The 16,473-nt window shown below is 36.5% G+C and overlaps 1 protein-coding gene across 1 annotated transcript in view; it reads right to left on the bottom strand.

Annotated features, from left to right (window-relative positions):
- The window catches only part of si:ch211-246m6.5 (von Willebrand factor D and EGF domain-containing protein), a 387,263-nt gene that overhangs the window by 81,839 nt on the left and 288,951 nt on the right, over window positions 1-16,473 (bottom strand). The window contains exons 17-18 of the mRNA XM_039757371.1: window positions 13,149-13,399; window positions 7,297-7,516 (exon numbers count right to left, since the gene is read on the bottom strand). Coding sequence (XP_039613305.1) covers window positions 7,297-7,516; window positions 13,149-13,399 — 471 coding nt within the window. The remainder of the gene's footprint in view (window positions 1-7,296; window positions 7,517-13,148; window positions 13,400-16,473) is intronic.

Here is a 16,473-nt window from a genome sequence, read left to right as displayed (position 1 = left end):
ATAGGCGAATCGATGGAAAAAATGCAAGGCTGTTCATGCTTATTACATAGACAACATGTATCCCAGGTGAATTCAACAAAAAATTATCCTGTCTACCTCTAACATTTTATTTTATCACAAAAGATTGACAACTACTGGTCAGAGCAGTCCTGTTGTTATTCTTTGGTGGTGTTTCACACAACCATTTAAACGTATTTCCTCTAAGAATGGGAAGGTTCATTCACTATGAGAAATGAGTCAAGTACAGGGGGTCCTCGGGTTACAACGTCTCGACACACAACGTTTCGAGTTTACAACACTCAAAAACTTAACAAAAATTGAGACGGGAGAAGGAGAAAAGGTAAGGATTTTTTTTTACACTAATTTTTTTCTGTTGCTACAGTACAGTGTATAGTACAGTATATTTATGTCCTTTTCCTTTTTTCTGTCGCTTAGTTGTGTTTTTATGTTATAGGTTATGATTTTGCAAATCTATTAGGATAGGTAAGTGACTTAGGCTAGGGTGTGTTTTAACTTACACAAAAATTCGGGTTACATCACTGTTGAAGGAATGGAACTGTGTCGTAACCCGAGGACCACCTGTACACACTTTATTGCACAGTATTCTAATGTGCTTTACAATTATATACTGTACATACCCTTTCAAACACTGTTAATTCACTTCAATGTCTAGAGTCTAGAATTAAATGTGAGGCAGAAAAGCGCTATGGACATACATGTGCACCCTAGGATTCCATACTCACCACAGGTCTACCATGTTAGCGCTATAGGGTTATACTAGTAATACTTAAAACTATCAGGACTCTGCTGTACTTGGACCTTTACAACTTTCTGAATATTACCATTTCTATTATTTAAACTGTTTCCATACTTTACTATACTTATTCTATTCTATTCATGCTGTAATTAGTATATACACTGCTCACATTGGATTTTAACTCTCACTAATCATTCTATATATATACTCTTGAATTACTCTATTCAGTACAATCCCTCACTGCGACGTTTATTTATATCTATTTGATTACTTGCAATGAATATCTATTTGCACTTACTGTTAAGATACTTGTGCTGTGTTAAATGACAATAATGTTGAATCTAATCTAATTATCATGGGACAGTGATGGGCAACTTACTAACATTGTAAAAAAATTAGTGCAGAATTTTCATTTTAGGGCTGGATTCCTTTTCTCTTCATTTTAGGGCTGTTACATTAATAGAAGAAAATGATGTGGAAATCAGTGGACACTGGTGATTATTCAAAAATTCACCTTAAATGACCACCTTAATAAACATGCTATTCTTGATAAATTTCAGTCAGGCTTCAGAACAAATCACAGCACAGAAACTGCACTCGTTAAAGTAGTAAATGACTTGCGGGTGAATGCAGACAGAAGCCATTTATCTGTTCTCATCCTCTTAGATCTGAGTGCCGCATTTGACACCATTGATCATAATATTCTTAGAAATCGCCTTAGTCAATGGGTGGGCCTCTCTGGCACGGTCTTAAATTGGTTTGAATCCTATCTGGCAGGTAGAAAATTCTTTGTTAGTTGTGGTAATCACATCTCAAAGACACATGATATTCTGTATGGTGTTCCACAAGGCTCTATCCTGGGTCCGCTGCTCTTCTCAATCTATATGCTTCCGTTAGGTCAGATTATGTCAGGTTACAACGTGAGTTACCACAGCTATGCTGATGACACACAGCTGTACTTATCAATAGCACCTGATGACTCTGACTCTCTCGATTCACTAACACAATGTCTGACTTGTATCTCAGAATGGATGAATAGTAATTTTCTCAAACTAAATAAAGAGAAAACTGAAATTTTAGTAATTGGCAATAATGGATTCAGCGAGGTTATCAGAAATAAATTTGATGCATTAGGATTAAAAGTTAAAACGGAAGTAAAAAACTTAGCGGTAACTGTTGACTGTAATCTGAATTTTAAATCGCATATTCATCAGACCACTAGGACAGCATTTTTTCACTTAAGAAACATAGCACAGGTTAGACCTCTTATATCATTGAAAGATGCTGAGAAATTAATTCACGCTTTTGTTTTCAGTAGACTAGATTACTGTAACGCACTCCTCTCAGGACTACACAAAAAAGACATAAATCATTTGCAACGAGTGCAGAATGCAGCTGCTAGAATCCTAACTAGGAAAAGAAAATCCAAACACATTTCTCCAGTTTTGATGTCACTACACTGGTTGCCTGTGTCATTCAGGATTGACTTTAAAATACTGCTTATGGTTTATAAAGCCTTAAATAATCGCGCTCCATCTTATATATCGGAATGCCTGACACATTATATTCCAAATCGTAACCTTAGATCTTCAAATGAGTGTCTCCTTATAATTCCAAAAGCTAAACTTAAAAGAAGTGGTGAGGCGGCCTTCTCCTGTTATGCACCTAAAATCTGGAATAGCCTGCCAATAGGAATTTGCCAGGCAAATACAGTAGAGCACTTTAAAACACTGCTGAAAACACATTACTTTAACATGGCCTTCTCATAACTTCACTTTAACTTAATCCTGATACTCTGTATGTTCAATTCATCATAATAACTATTTATAGTGGCTCTAAAATCCATACTGACCCCTACTCTCTCTTCTGTTTCTTTTTCCGGTTTTTCTGCGCCACCACCACCTACTCAAAGCATCATGATGCACCAACATTGATGGACTGAAAGCCAGAAGTCTACGTGACCATCATCATCAGGTCCTTCGATGAAAACGCTAAATACAAAGAGGACTGTTTGATTTATGTTAGGTAGATTACCCAGAGGGGACTGGGTGGTCTCTTGGTCTGGAATCCCAACAGATTTTATTTTTTTTCTCCAGCCTTTGGAGGTTTTTTTTTTTGTTTTTTCTGTCTACCCTGGCCGTCGGACCTTACTCTTATTCTATGTTAATTAATGTTGACTTATGTTTATTTTTTATTGTGTCTTCTATTTTTCTATTTTTCATTTTGTAAAGCACTTTGAGCTACATTTTTTTGTATGAACATGTGCTATATAAATAAATGTTGTTGTTGTTGTTGACCACGTTTACTTAGAATTTCTGACATCCATAGAGGCTATATTGTAAGTTGCAGGTGCTTATTGAAAAAAATAATGAGGCTGCCAAATAAGAGGATGAAAGGAAACAAAAAAATCACAAAACAACTGCACTAAAATTTTAAACAGTTAAACAGTCTTCAAGAGATCTAAAAACTATGGACAACTCTGAGTCCAAAGAAAGTCCACCATGGCTACTAAGGAGAGAGATGGCATCATATCGAAAGTCTAGAAAGTTTTATGTCAAGGACTGAATCCAGAGAGAGAATCCACAAAGTAGAAAAAAATGTTTTTGTGCTGCTGAGGTCACTTCAGCAAACATGAATGGGAACAGAAGCTTTATGGCACAGGGAATACAATGCATTCTGTGATGTATGCATCATGTGATAATCACATTAATTATTTGTTACAATGTGTTAACTAATGTTTTTAATGTTTAGAATTTAATTATTTGTGTTTAGAAACCTTTTTTTTTACTTTGTCGATTTTTTTACATTTTGGTCTGTCTGTTTTTTTTTTTATTTATGTGACTCATCTCCGTGACTACTTTTTGTGTACTGGTGACATGACCTGAACAGTCAATATAAATATGACAGCAGAGCCACATAGAGCTATTGCTTGGTTGGATAAAGCAATTAAAAAACCTTTAGCATAGTTAGTTTCTTTCAATTGGGCCAAGCAATAGGTTCTGCTTCAGTCTGAACTCATTTTGTTTCCTGACTTCCAAACTTGGTTTGCTGGTTTTGACAATCTCTCTGGCCTTTTCCTCACTATGTTTCTGCCTCACATTAATCTTCTGGTCTCAGCCTTTTTTTCACAATAATTCTTGGAGACTCTGTCTCATCACAGCTATCAGTAAAAAGGAAAGGGCTGCTGAGGTCCAGCAGATGAAGAGGTAAGAAAACTAGGCAAGCAAAGCATCTATACTAGCGGAACCACAATCAAAATTACACTGCAACATGTGGTCCAACAATCAAAGCTAGGAGGTCTGAGTCAAAAATTCAAATATTCCAGTACACTACCATCTTTTATAAATGCTGATGAAATATCGGCATATGACCAACTTGGTAATGTGAACATCACTGGTCATAGTAACAGCAATACAATATGGCTGTGGCTGTGTAAAATGTTCACAAAATGGTGGTGGAATAGGAGAAATTTAAATTGTGACAGGAAACAAAAATCAACAATGATAAGCTTCAAGTGTAAACCACAACATCTTTATTATTCTTTTAACATGTACCAATATTGACTCTATAAGCCTATAAATATAAGAAGTTGCTTCTTACTGTCAGGTGTACCAAGTAAATGTTAATGAACTCCAACAAAGGTAAGATTCCCCTGATCCCTCATTAGAATGCCTGTTATTTTCTGTTTTACAAACTCTTGGAAGTTTAGGCCTAACCAAAAATTCAGTCAGTTACGTACCACCACCAAATGATGCAAAATTACTGATTCAGCAATAGCACATTTGTTTTTGACTTGACATCATCTTAGTTTAAGCTTTAGGTAACATGGGGGCCCAGTCCACCATCATCAGTGACAAATGAAGGAACCTTGACTGTCCCCACAGTATACTGCTGTTGAGAGCTGAATTGCTGACCAGATTGGCTGCCATGAAGACAAAGATTACTTAAACTGAAGTAGAGATCAAATTGAATTAAAAAAAATACTTATTGTACCCATTATAGTGCCTGTTGGCCAATATGTAGTGGGATCTCCACCTACTGGAGTCATTGGGAATGTGGCAAATTTATAGAAAGCTGGGGCTTTATAGACTTACATGATCTAACTCATTTTTAACAACTACAGCATACTTAGAAGAGCTCTTCCAAGCCTCACCACAATATCCAGAATCAGATGTAGTCAAAACCTGTCCAAAAGGGGCATTCTTAGCAGCTGTGCAGATGATAACAATTAATGTTCATGTGTTTCTTGGTGGCCAGAAGTAGTTCACACTTACCACATTTTCCTTCCTTTTTTGTCCATTTCCTTTCAGTCTTGGTGTGTTACTTTTTACTCAATAAATTTTCTCTCTACCAATTCAAATTAGAGGCAAAGGGAGTGGGGACTCCACTTTTGACTTAATGTCATGTGCTGCTGCTAAGCAAGTGCAGTTACCCGAGGGCTAATAATATAGAAAATTGCTTCAAGCTTCTTTGTTACATCTGGTTTTGCTCATTCGTGGTGTTTTGGTCCGTTAATTAGACTTAAAATTTTGAGTTAGTTTTTTTTTATTTTCGATTGTAGTCTGTTTTCTGGCAGCTTATATCTTCAGCTTTTGTTTTTCTAATTTAATGAATGTCCTTTATTTTCCTTCTTATGGGAATTAGTTAATTTAATTAAAATTTTCCCTTCCTTTCACAGTTATAGCTTTTATCTGTGTTATTTCTGGGATTCCTGTTCTCTGTTTTACTTTCTATCACTACTTGAATGTCTATTCATAACTGATGTTTTAGTCACGGTTTTAGGAACAAAGAAGGTAATCAGTATCCATCTGAGTTACAGTTACTGTATTACTAGATATAATATCACTCTGCAGTAAAACTGTAGGCCGTATTGAAGTTCAAAAGTTACTAAAAACTTAACGTAGTACACAGATTACAGTACCAAGCAAGAAAATCAGTGGTACCCTCCATAATCTAGACAGTTAGGAGCAAATGGTGAGGAAGATGTTAAGATAATAATGGCACACCTTGGGTTTGATCAGTAATGATGTATATTGTTTCTCATCTTTCAAAACACATATCAACTCCCCAGTGCAAAAACCTACAACTAAATTAATACGGTTAGCGCTTGTGTGGAAACAGGCAAGAAAGAAGTTGAAAATGTTACCAAGAGCCAAGCCGATATTCTTTAACCAAAAGTCTGTCCTTTCTAAAACTGAGAGTCGTAAATGAAAACCAAAGTCAGCAAACAAAGCAAGAATTCTATTAAATCAGAAAATCAAACACGAAAGTGCATATCAATAAGGAAAAAGGTTTGTTATTCATGAGAAACAAAATGATGGTGTGGATTGATGTAAATTATTTTTAGGACCCTTAAAACAAGATAATTCTAGTAAGCCAGTAACAGAAATGTATTCCATGGATAGTAAAACCTTGAACAGGAAAAACAAATATAAAAAAGAGATAATATTGCAAGAAAAAAATTGAACGTGAACGCAGATTGTGACAAGAACTTTTGCTATTTTTGTTTATTTTTTTGATCTATTCATTAAAATTTCAATTTATGAAGATACTTGTTGTCGAAACACGTCATAGTTTATGGTTACCCTCTCCTTTATAAGGTATTTTGAAAATATTTTTGAACATTTAAAGATTTTTGGAACTTTTAAAAGCCAGCTTCCCATTCTGCAACCTGGATGGGCAGTTGGCGGCTGGCAACAGAGGTGAGGTGATTTTTGGGCAGGTCTGTGAAGGTTATGGCCTGCTTATGGAGCTCTTTGAAGGACTCACATTCCTGTCTGTGTCACCGAAATACAACATAAATATACAAATGCTAAAATATATTGCTGTTTATTCTACTCACATTATTGGCATGAAGGAAATTGCAGTTTTGCTTCTAGTACCATATAAAATGACAGATTCCAACCACAAAGAACTAAATCATAATTCAAAGGCTTTGAGAGACATAGAACAGATTAATATATAAAAATACTACCAACTTACCTGTATTAAAAACATACAGTTCTTTCTTTTACATTTTGGAAGCCCTGATATAATTAGTCTATCTTCAGTGAAATGCTTATGCTCTGTCTAGACGTAAAATACTGAGAAAGAGATTTTTTTTTGTTTTTTTTTACTACGAGTCATATTATAGCATGCTATATTTTTGTAGGTAAAGCTTAGTTTACTTACATTACAGAATCCAAACAGCACATCAGTATATAAATGTGACATATATGAACATGTTGTATGAACTGTATTTAATGATTTGAACAATGATCATTGTGGATTTTTGGAAAGCTTAAAACTGAATCATCATTTGGCTGTAGTGGGATTTTAAAAACCTGCAGCCTGCTGATATTTCCAGTTTTACAAAGGCACTGCTTATAAATAGGATAACACTTTTTTTCTTAATCTCATGACCAAGAGCTAGATGCTTAAAAATTCAAATTCTGGCTAGCATACAAAATGCTTTGTGACAAGTGATGATTTAAATGATGTACTCTCTGTTGGCCTTTTAAGATAAACAATATCCTGGAGTACATAGAAATGGAGTGTACCTGTGAGACCAGCTGGGCATTCACATATGAAGCTATTGACTCCATCTTTGCAGCTGCCCGCACCACAAGGATTTGAGATGCAGTTGTCAATATTTTCTTGGCAAAAATCTCCTTTAAATCCACTGGGGCAAACACAGAGATATTCGCCACTTCCTGGGGGGTGATTGATGTCAGTAACACAAGTACCTCCATTCAAACAGTCACATGGCTTCACTAAAAGCTGAAAAGAGAAAAGAGAAAGATGAAGGAAATAGTAGCTATTTTTGCTCAAATATACATGACTAGTTACACAAACTCCCTAGTGGACATCATGTTACTCTAGGCAGAGTTTAACTTTAATGGTAATGATAATTAGAAATCCTTGCTTGAGGATGTACTGCTAACACGCGAGGAGTGCTACTGCATTTCAACATCTAATAAAGTTATTTACACAGATAAAGTTCAGCTTTTTGTGGCATCAGTAGGCTAAACATATTGATTCTGAAGTATGTTACATTAACAATAATATTTGTTTTAAAAAATATTTTAAAAGTTTTTCACAATCTCTTAAGATGTTGCTATACGAAACAATAAATTTGAAAAGTTGTGATTGAGTGTTATAAAAGAATCAAGTATTTAAGGTAATTATTCTATATTTAAATGTTTATTTTATTCCCAATTTACAGTCTTTAAAGTTATTACTGTTATTCTGACTGGTTTGACACTCGTAATGATATTCATATGCTACATAACATAGCCTACACAGTATAAATAAAGATACATCCTTTAGCTCAGCAGGTTTTTATGCTAAATGTTACCATATGGGTGATGCTTTAACCTTTTCAACTGACAGATTTCTTGCAAACGGCCAAGTCCAGAAAGACTTATCAAGTCGGGACAGAAGTGAAGTGTATTCTGGGAAAGAATGTTTTGTACTGAATAACCAGTCTATTTGCAGCTTTTGATTCCCCTGGTGTCTGGACTTGGCCGGAAAACAGATAACTGATTTTGTTGAGTTGAACCGGGAGATGCATGCAAAAGGCATAGCAAAGAAAAATAATATAAAATGAAGTAAAAGCCATACGGAAGGCAAAAATCACAGTCAAAATTCAGGTAAGAAGTCCAAAACCAAGGCTCAAAAATAAATCACAAAGAGAATTCTATAAAGGTTTAGAAGGCTATATCTGCAGATTTGATTAAGCTCAGTGCAAATGATGACCTTTTATCATGTCTGCTGATGAGTTTGAGGTCACAACCCTGGAGACCACGCCCCTAGAAACGCAGGATGCAACCCTAACAATGGCAGGCAAAATGGCTTCCCAAATAGGAAAAGGCTATAAAACCCTAAAATTTAGCCCTGGACATGAACCTGGGAATTAACTTTAAGCTTTTCTAATGACTTCCTAACTTCCCTGTGTTTTGAGAAACTATTAAAATGTCAGCCAATTTTCTAGCTGATTGTAAGCCAGGTGTGGGTGCTTAACTTGGATATGAAATGTGAGTTATTAGCTTCCTTTTATTAGAACTTATTTCAGTTCAATTCTTAGTTTAGTTCAGTTGGTACTTCATTGCAGGAGTAATGGTTCATTTTGATGTCCTTCTGAGCGGCCACAAACATTTAAATTGAACTTGATGTATGCTTAACTGCTGGACACTTTTCAAGGACCTCTGTGAGCTATTAACAGAAGGAATTATAATCCCTTTTATTTTCCGGTACATGTCAGGTACAGGAATTTTTGACTATAAATACTCAAAACTAATCTATTTTCATATTCATTTCAACCCCATGTAATCCATATTATATTCCATCCATCCATCCATTTCCTAACCCGCTGAATCCGAATACAGGGTCACGGGGGTCTGCTGGAGCCAATCCCAGCCAACACAGGGCACAAGGCAGGAACCAATCCTGGGCAGGGTGCCAACCCACCGCAGGACACACACAAACACACCCACACACCAAGCACACACTAGGGCCAATTTAGAATCGCCAATCCACCTAACCTGCATGTCTTTGGATTGTGGGAGGAAACCGGAGCGCCCGGAGGAAACCCACGCAGACACGGGAGAACATGCAAACTCCACGAGGGAGAACCCGGGAAGCGAACCCGGGTCTCCTAACTGCGAGGCAGCAGCGCTACCACTGCGCCACCGTGCTGCCCTTCCATATTATATTGACAGTATATATTATATTGAGTTTTAATAGTGTTGAATACTGAAGAGTTTTATATTTTGCCTTGATACAGATGATGATGGGCTGGGCTTTTCCTATTCATGAGCTCAAATAGGAAAACGAAGTACAGAAACAAATAATTAATTACTCGGTATCTAGCATGATACTGGCAAATAATGTATTGGTCATAAATAAGTAATCAGCTATATTAGACATCTATGTGAATGAACAATAGTAAAAAAGAGAGAACAGTTCAATTAGAAGCAAAATGCATAATCCAGGCATTGAAATACTGACTGAATTCATCAACATTACTGGCTGGGGGATCAGTTACATCATCATTGTCAACTGAGCAACAGAAATTATTCACTTTGTTACCAGCACTCTAGTGGTGAATACTTCGGACCTTAGAATTCTGGTGACTTCAACCAGGGGATCATTGAAAGGAACAAAGTTATATCAGAATGTTCCATTTTTGGACACAATAAGCTAGATCTGTTCAGTTCAAATCCTAATGATTTTAAATGTAAACCTGTGACACAACTGGGTAGATCTGACTATATTATACTCCCATTTACAGGTCTGTTACCAGATAGCAGCAGCTCTCTTATGAGTAAATCCAGAGGTTCTTGTTTGTGTTTGTGGGTTATAATATTCATCATTTTGTCTAGATTCTGTACAGTTCCTATTTCCCCTTTATTTCCAATTGAAGTGACTTGCTCACAGTCAACACAGTGTCATCCTTGACATATGAACTCACAACCTCAGGGTTTGCAGTCCAAAGGCGTAACTACTATACCACTATATCTATCTACAGTATAAAGTGCCACTGATAATTTGTAGTGCTGTAGCACAGCAGACTACATATTCACATCTGTAATGAAGTATCCTTAAAGGTGCATATTTGACACTAGACCAGTGCCAAAGATCAATGGAAATACTAGCGTGTTGAAATAAAAGTGACTACAGTATATAAGTGAATGGTCTACATTCTTCTAAATAACATAAAATTAATCTAAATCAAGGTCACAGATGGCCTGTGCAATGACTTTTGGTATTTATTAGTTTTTATGTTGCTGATATAGAGAAAGCATTCAACAAACCATAAAACACTTGGAACTCCAGACTTTTTAGACTTTTAAAGAAAGTAGTGGTGAAATGGTCATGTAAATAATTCATTATAAAATCTTATTAAATATAGATCTTCCAGTGTTACTATTATTAAAGGATTATGAAATAATTTCCAAATAACAGTAAAATGAAAAATGTGCTAATCACATCTAAAAGAAAGAGTGGTGAGGTAGCATCATAGTTAGCCTGGCTGACCCGCAGTTTCAGTTAGTATTCTCTACAAATGACATTGAGGGTAAAATGTTGGCGTGTGCTGGCTCTGGCAAGGTGCATTGATTGCAGGTTTTTTCCTATCCCAGTCACTGCCATCATTTGTAATCAATTTTATTTGTTTTTACACACATTCCAATGAAACGCTTTGAGAACTTGGTGAAAAAAATATTAATGTGAAAGACAAAGTCATTTCAACTAATCACTGGTTATCCTATATCAAATTTACAATTTTCTTGATAAGCCTAGCTCATATGTCAGAACAATATACCACCAGGCCTCACATACTGATTGAGAAATTGAACAGTATGAAAATTAACCAATTTATTACAAAATGGATCCATTGTTCTTCAGAATGAGGTAGAAATAAGGCACTTCCCACTGCAGGAACTTTGTTTTCAGAAACTAATGAGCTCCTGTATGGTGTAGTGCCTGGGCCATTTTGCAAAATATGTGATGTGCAAAGAAGAGTGATGCACATTCAGGAGTTCATGGGGCACCCTACCCTCCTTATTGTTTCAAAATGCTCTAAAATTCACCTGGGACATTATTGTTTCAATGTGGTACATGGAGCGGCGCACCAGGGAGGTGGCTATGAAAAATAATACAGTGTGAAGTGCGGCACGATTGGAAATTGAATGGGGATGCCCCCCAACTCATTGCTTCAATTCAATTGTGAATTCACAGGGGAGATTATTGCTTCAAGGCAGCATATGCCGCAGCGCACCAGGCAGGCAGGCAGGCAGGTACAAAGAGTAATGCGGTGTAAAGTGTAGTGCTCTATCTTAAATGATAAATCTCCAAAGCCCAAACTAGTAACAGCTTTGTGACATGTGGTCAACCAATCAGCACAATTCATCACCCAAGTCCCACCCAAAATAGTCACTGGTTGAGCTCAAGGTACTGTACATATGCTGGAGTAGGAGCTAAAAAAAAAAACTACCAGGAACGACAAATGACCTGAGTTTCTGTGGTGGGAATGTTACAAACATTCCTGAGTTTCTAAAAAGTTCCTGTTCCTGAAAAAGGTTCCTGTTGTGGGGAAAGTACCTTTAGGGAATGAATAAAAATACTTAGGAACTATCCTAGATAATAATCTAAATTGGAATATAAATGTAAAAAACATACTGTAAATGCAATCAGCACTTATTTCTCCTCACTATTTAAAGTTGACAAGGACCTCATGTTGCACTTTTTTAGCAGTCTGTCATCACTTTCAGCTTCATTGCCTAGTTTAGAAAAGCTTTAAACAAAAACATTCATCTAAAGTTATTGGATCTGACATAGATGATTTGGTAAATGTGTTAAAAAACATGGAAATTACTGTATCTTAACTGGTGACAGACAGAACTTATAAACATATAGAACTTAACTCCATTAGTCATGACAGTCACTTTAAAAACCACCACAAATCATTGATGAAGAAGTTCCTTTCATCTCAGTGCCATACATATATTTAATAAGAAATATGAAAGATAATAAAAAGTCCAGTGTAAAGGTTTCATATATGACCATATTAGGTTAAAATGCAACATAAAACTGCTAGAACTGCTAAAAATCAGTTTTTCAACTGATATAAAAATATCTGTGTAAATTTCAACCTGCCTTGTCTCTATCAGTGTGTTTTTTCATTTCATTCCTGCCGGTTTATGGTAGCAAATGAGAAGGCAAATTTTACAATTTCTTTTGTAAACATGACTAAATGAAAACCTCAATTCTTGATCTTTTCATATAAATACATAAACAAATGCTTTGGCCTTTTAAAAATGTAAAGAAGGTGAATCTGCTTTGAGTCCTAATGTTTTCATGATGTATACTATTTAATTAAGTATCTATCTATCTATCTATCTATCTATCTATCTATCTATCTATCTATCTATCTATCTATCTATCTATCTAATTCATTTAAAGCTCTTAATTTGTTTTTAAAGTTCTGAAAAAGCTGAAATGTCTGATAATAAGCCAAAAGGTGCAATTAAGGCAGAGTCTTCATATATGTCTGTGTGGATTTCCACTGGGTGATCTGGTTTCTACCTACAGTCTAAAGACATGCAGGTTAGGTGGACTGGAATTGCTAAACTGGCTCTAGTGCTGTGTTTTCACCCTGCGATGGACTGGCACCCAGTCAAGGAATTAATCCAGTGTTGCACCACATGTTTGCTGGGATAGGCTCCAGTCCCTTGTGACCCTGCTCAGGATTAGGCGGATTTAGGAACTGGTAAGGTGTTATTCAATTAACATATAATAATAAATTACCTCTGATAGTTTACAAAAGAAAAACATGATCTTCATGATGACTGGAAACAATCAATTAATCTGTTAACTTACTAAACAGATATTTAAGAGAAAATGAGTCTACCTCCACAGAGTATCTGCTTTGTGCATTGCATTCATCTGCCACCGTAAATTCAAAGATTTGTGTTTCTTCTAAATTGACTTTCCAGATGAGGAGGCCTGCTGGAGAAAGGGAGGCATCCTGTGGACCTGATTCAAGCAGGAACAGCATGGCAGATCCTTCAGGGTCTATGGCATTGAACTGGAAGACAAAATTTTCACTGAAGAATGTCTGAAGTGTACTAGCTGGTGGTTGGAACACTGGAGGTTGGTTATCTGATATAACAAAGAAAAAAAAAAACATAATAGAAGTTAATTACAATATGGGCAAACTGACAATCCTATATAATTACTGCACATTTTCACTTACTATCTGAGATAAAAAAATACAACACAATAGATGTAACAGGCTGCAAGGCTAGCAAGACTCTGCAGTGAACAAACCTGTGTCTGCGAAGACAAACCCCCACAACAGTGTTAGAATGTGTAAGACAGTATCAGGCGATGGTTTGCTGAATGGACCCAAAGGATGCCTTGGAAGTAGAGGCCACTAAATAAGTGGGAGGCTTTGGAGGATGTGAAGACACCTGAGATGTTTCTCCTAAACTTCTAGTTGCAGTATATAGTGCTCTTGTGGTAAATATGGAGTCATGTGCTCTTGGTATGAGGAACAGGTGAATTCATAGGCAATAAAAGTGCTTGACCATCTAGATATAAAGGCAGACTATAATAATGGGCTGCCATATAGAAGTCCAGACTGGTGTATCCAGGGCTTCCTAATTAAATCCATGGACCTAGAAACAGTTAAAGGGGTTGAAGAAACCATAGGATGGCATATAAGTTGTGTAAACACTATTTTGGTAGCGGTTAATTAAAGGGATGTTTACCTACAATTATTGCCTGACATTGCCTGACATTTTTGTACACACACTGTCTGATTAATGATTGGTTTACTTTTCTCTGATATTGAGGGTTCTTCAGCTTCTGCCTGTTTAGATTATGGGAATCTTTAGTTATTCTTACCACTGAACCTAAACTTTTCTTTAAATTTCTTATTTTTTTGGACACTGTGACTTGAATTAACTTTGGCTTTCTTAGTCATGTAGGCACCTACCCATCTTTCTCGTCTCCTCTCTTATTGCTCGAAATGGAGAAGGCCAGTTTCTCACTAAGGTGTAATTAACAGTTGTTTTTTTCAGATCTTTCTAAATACATGTTTTTTAGGGTGCTGCCACTTTTTTCCGAACAACAGGAAACTGAACAACCACAAAAGTTGAATCATAAAAGGTAAGAATGCTTTCCATAATGAGGTTCATTGGGCCCACTAATGAACTCAGGTTCAAGTGTGTGCTCCAAGGAAGAGCGGCCAAGCAAAAACAGAATGCTAATGTTGGTAAAATAAAAAAACAAAACAGTATGCAAAACATTACCTATTTAAAACATTGCATTGTTTGAACATGTGCTTGCTGTGTGTGAAAGTTTCATAATTTCTTTTGAAAACAGCAAATAAATGTTCTACTTGTAACTCATGGCAAAAGCATTTATATAGGCCCTAAAATTTCAATGTATATTTGTATATACAGTGAATGCAGAAAGTCTTCAAAACCCTTTATTTTCTACACACTTTAATTTTTTGCAGATTTAATTTTAAATAGATATCCATCCATCCATCCATTTTCTAACCCGCTGAATCCGAATACAGGGTCACGGGGGTCTGCTGGAGCCAATCCCAGCCAACACAGGGCACAAGGGAAGAACCAATCCCGGGCAGGGTGCCAACCCACCGCAGGACACACACAAACACACCCACACACCAAGCACACACTAGGGCCAATTTAAATAGATAAATTTGCCGTTTTTGCCCATCAAACTACAGTCAATATCCCTTAATGACAAAGCAAAAACATGGCTTCAGAAAGGTTTACAAATATTAAAAATCCAATGTACGTAATGTCCTGGGTCTCCACTTCTTGCACCTTGTGGGTGGAGTCCCTGGAGGCTGGGCTTTCCTCTGGCTATTTAGGCCTAAGCAGGGACAGATAAGATCAGGGGATTATTGCAAGTGTTACAGTACTTTTGGGTTGTGTAAGTATTGCTATTTTTTTCTTTTTGTATTTATTGTGTCACACAAGCATGTTAAAGACCTCCTGAAATGCTTAGGTAAGCATTCCACCACCACATAGGAGACAGGGCTGTCACTATCCTTATCCCTTGTTTCCTCTACAGCAGAGAGCCATCACCAAGAGACAACACCTAGCCCAGCAGCCACTAAGTGTTCTAAGCCCCACCCCTTCTGGGAATGGGCCTATACAACTGCAGAGCCAACACATAAATAATGTCTTTTGACTAGAAGAGCCGAATGAGACAGAATCCTTTGAAGCCATGTACTATAACACTTGCAAAGAGCACAAGCTTGTTTTGTTTTGGCACCACCAAAAATTGCACTGCATCCAGCAATTTTTTTGTTCACCGATGACAACTGATTATTTGTTCTTTTTCTGTTTCTGTTTTGGGATTAATGTTACTGGACCACATATCTTGCCTCTGTTGCGTATCTTTGCATTATTTCCTATTTTTGTTTAAAACCTTCTTTGTTTACCTTTCACCATTTTGTGTACAGATCAGGGGTTTATCGTCATCCCTGACTGTAGTTTCAGACCTACAGAAATCTTGTAGGTTATTTGGTAGTTCAAAACATTACAGGGAATGTGTGAAAGTTTTTAATGGCAGCACTTTAACACTGGAGTTGAATTAATTGCAACTAACAAAACTTATTAGACTGCAAGAGAAAAAATAGTAATATTTCTAGCTAACTTAAGAAGGGAAGTGATGCATCCATCTTAGAACAGACTTGAGATAGTACTACCCAGGAACTGAAATACTTCTATGCTACTCATGGATTCCAAAATCATCAGCCCTTCCAATTGTGTTCAGAAAGTTCAGCGGGGCAATGCATTTGCATTGGGAAAAAAGGGAGGATACAGAATACACCCTGAGGTGCTCATGTGCATTGGGTTTGGGATCCTAAATGATGGATTCTCAGGCATGTATTCCAATATCTTTTCCTAAGAAATATATAACAGTATGCAGGAGTTTGCATGTTTATATTTAAAAGTTTAATATGAATATCTAGTTTATGGACTTGGAGTACAAGATATGAAGGAAAATTGTACATATCATGCTCTCTGCTGACTTGTTAGAGTAGTACACAAGCTGAAAAAAATCATGAAGAAAACTTTGAACACAACAGAGATGCTGAAGAATCAGATTCTCCAAAGAATTTCATTACAGATGCCACTGCCTTTGGTGCATAATCATTAATGCAGGATCTTTTTCTAGCGAGTTGAGAA

This window comes from Polypterus senegalus, chromosome 6 (assembly GCF_016835505.1).
Source record: "Polypterus senegalus isolate Bchr_013 chromosome 6, ASM1683550v1, whole genome shotgun sequence".
Classification (NCBI taxonomy): domain Eukaryota; kingdom Metazoa; phylum Chordata; class Cladistia; order Polypteriformes; family Polypteridae; genus Polypterus; species Polypterus senegalus.
This window is presented reverse-complemented; position numbering and strand designations above follow the sequence as displayed.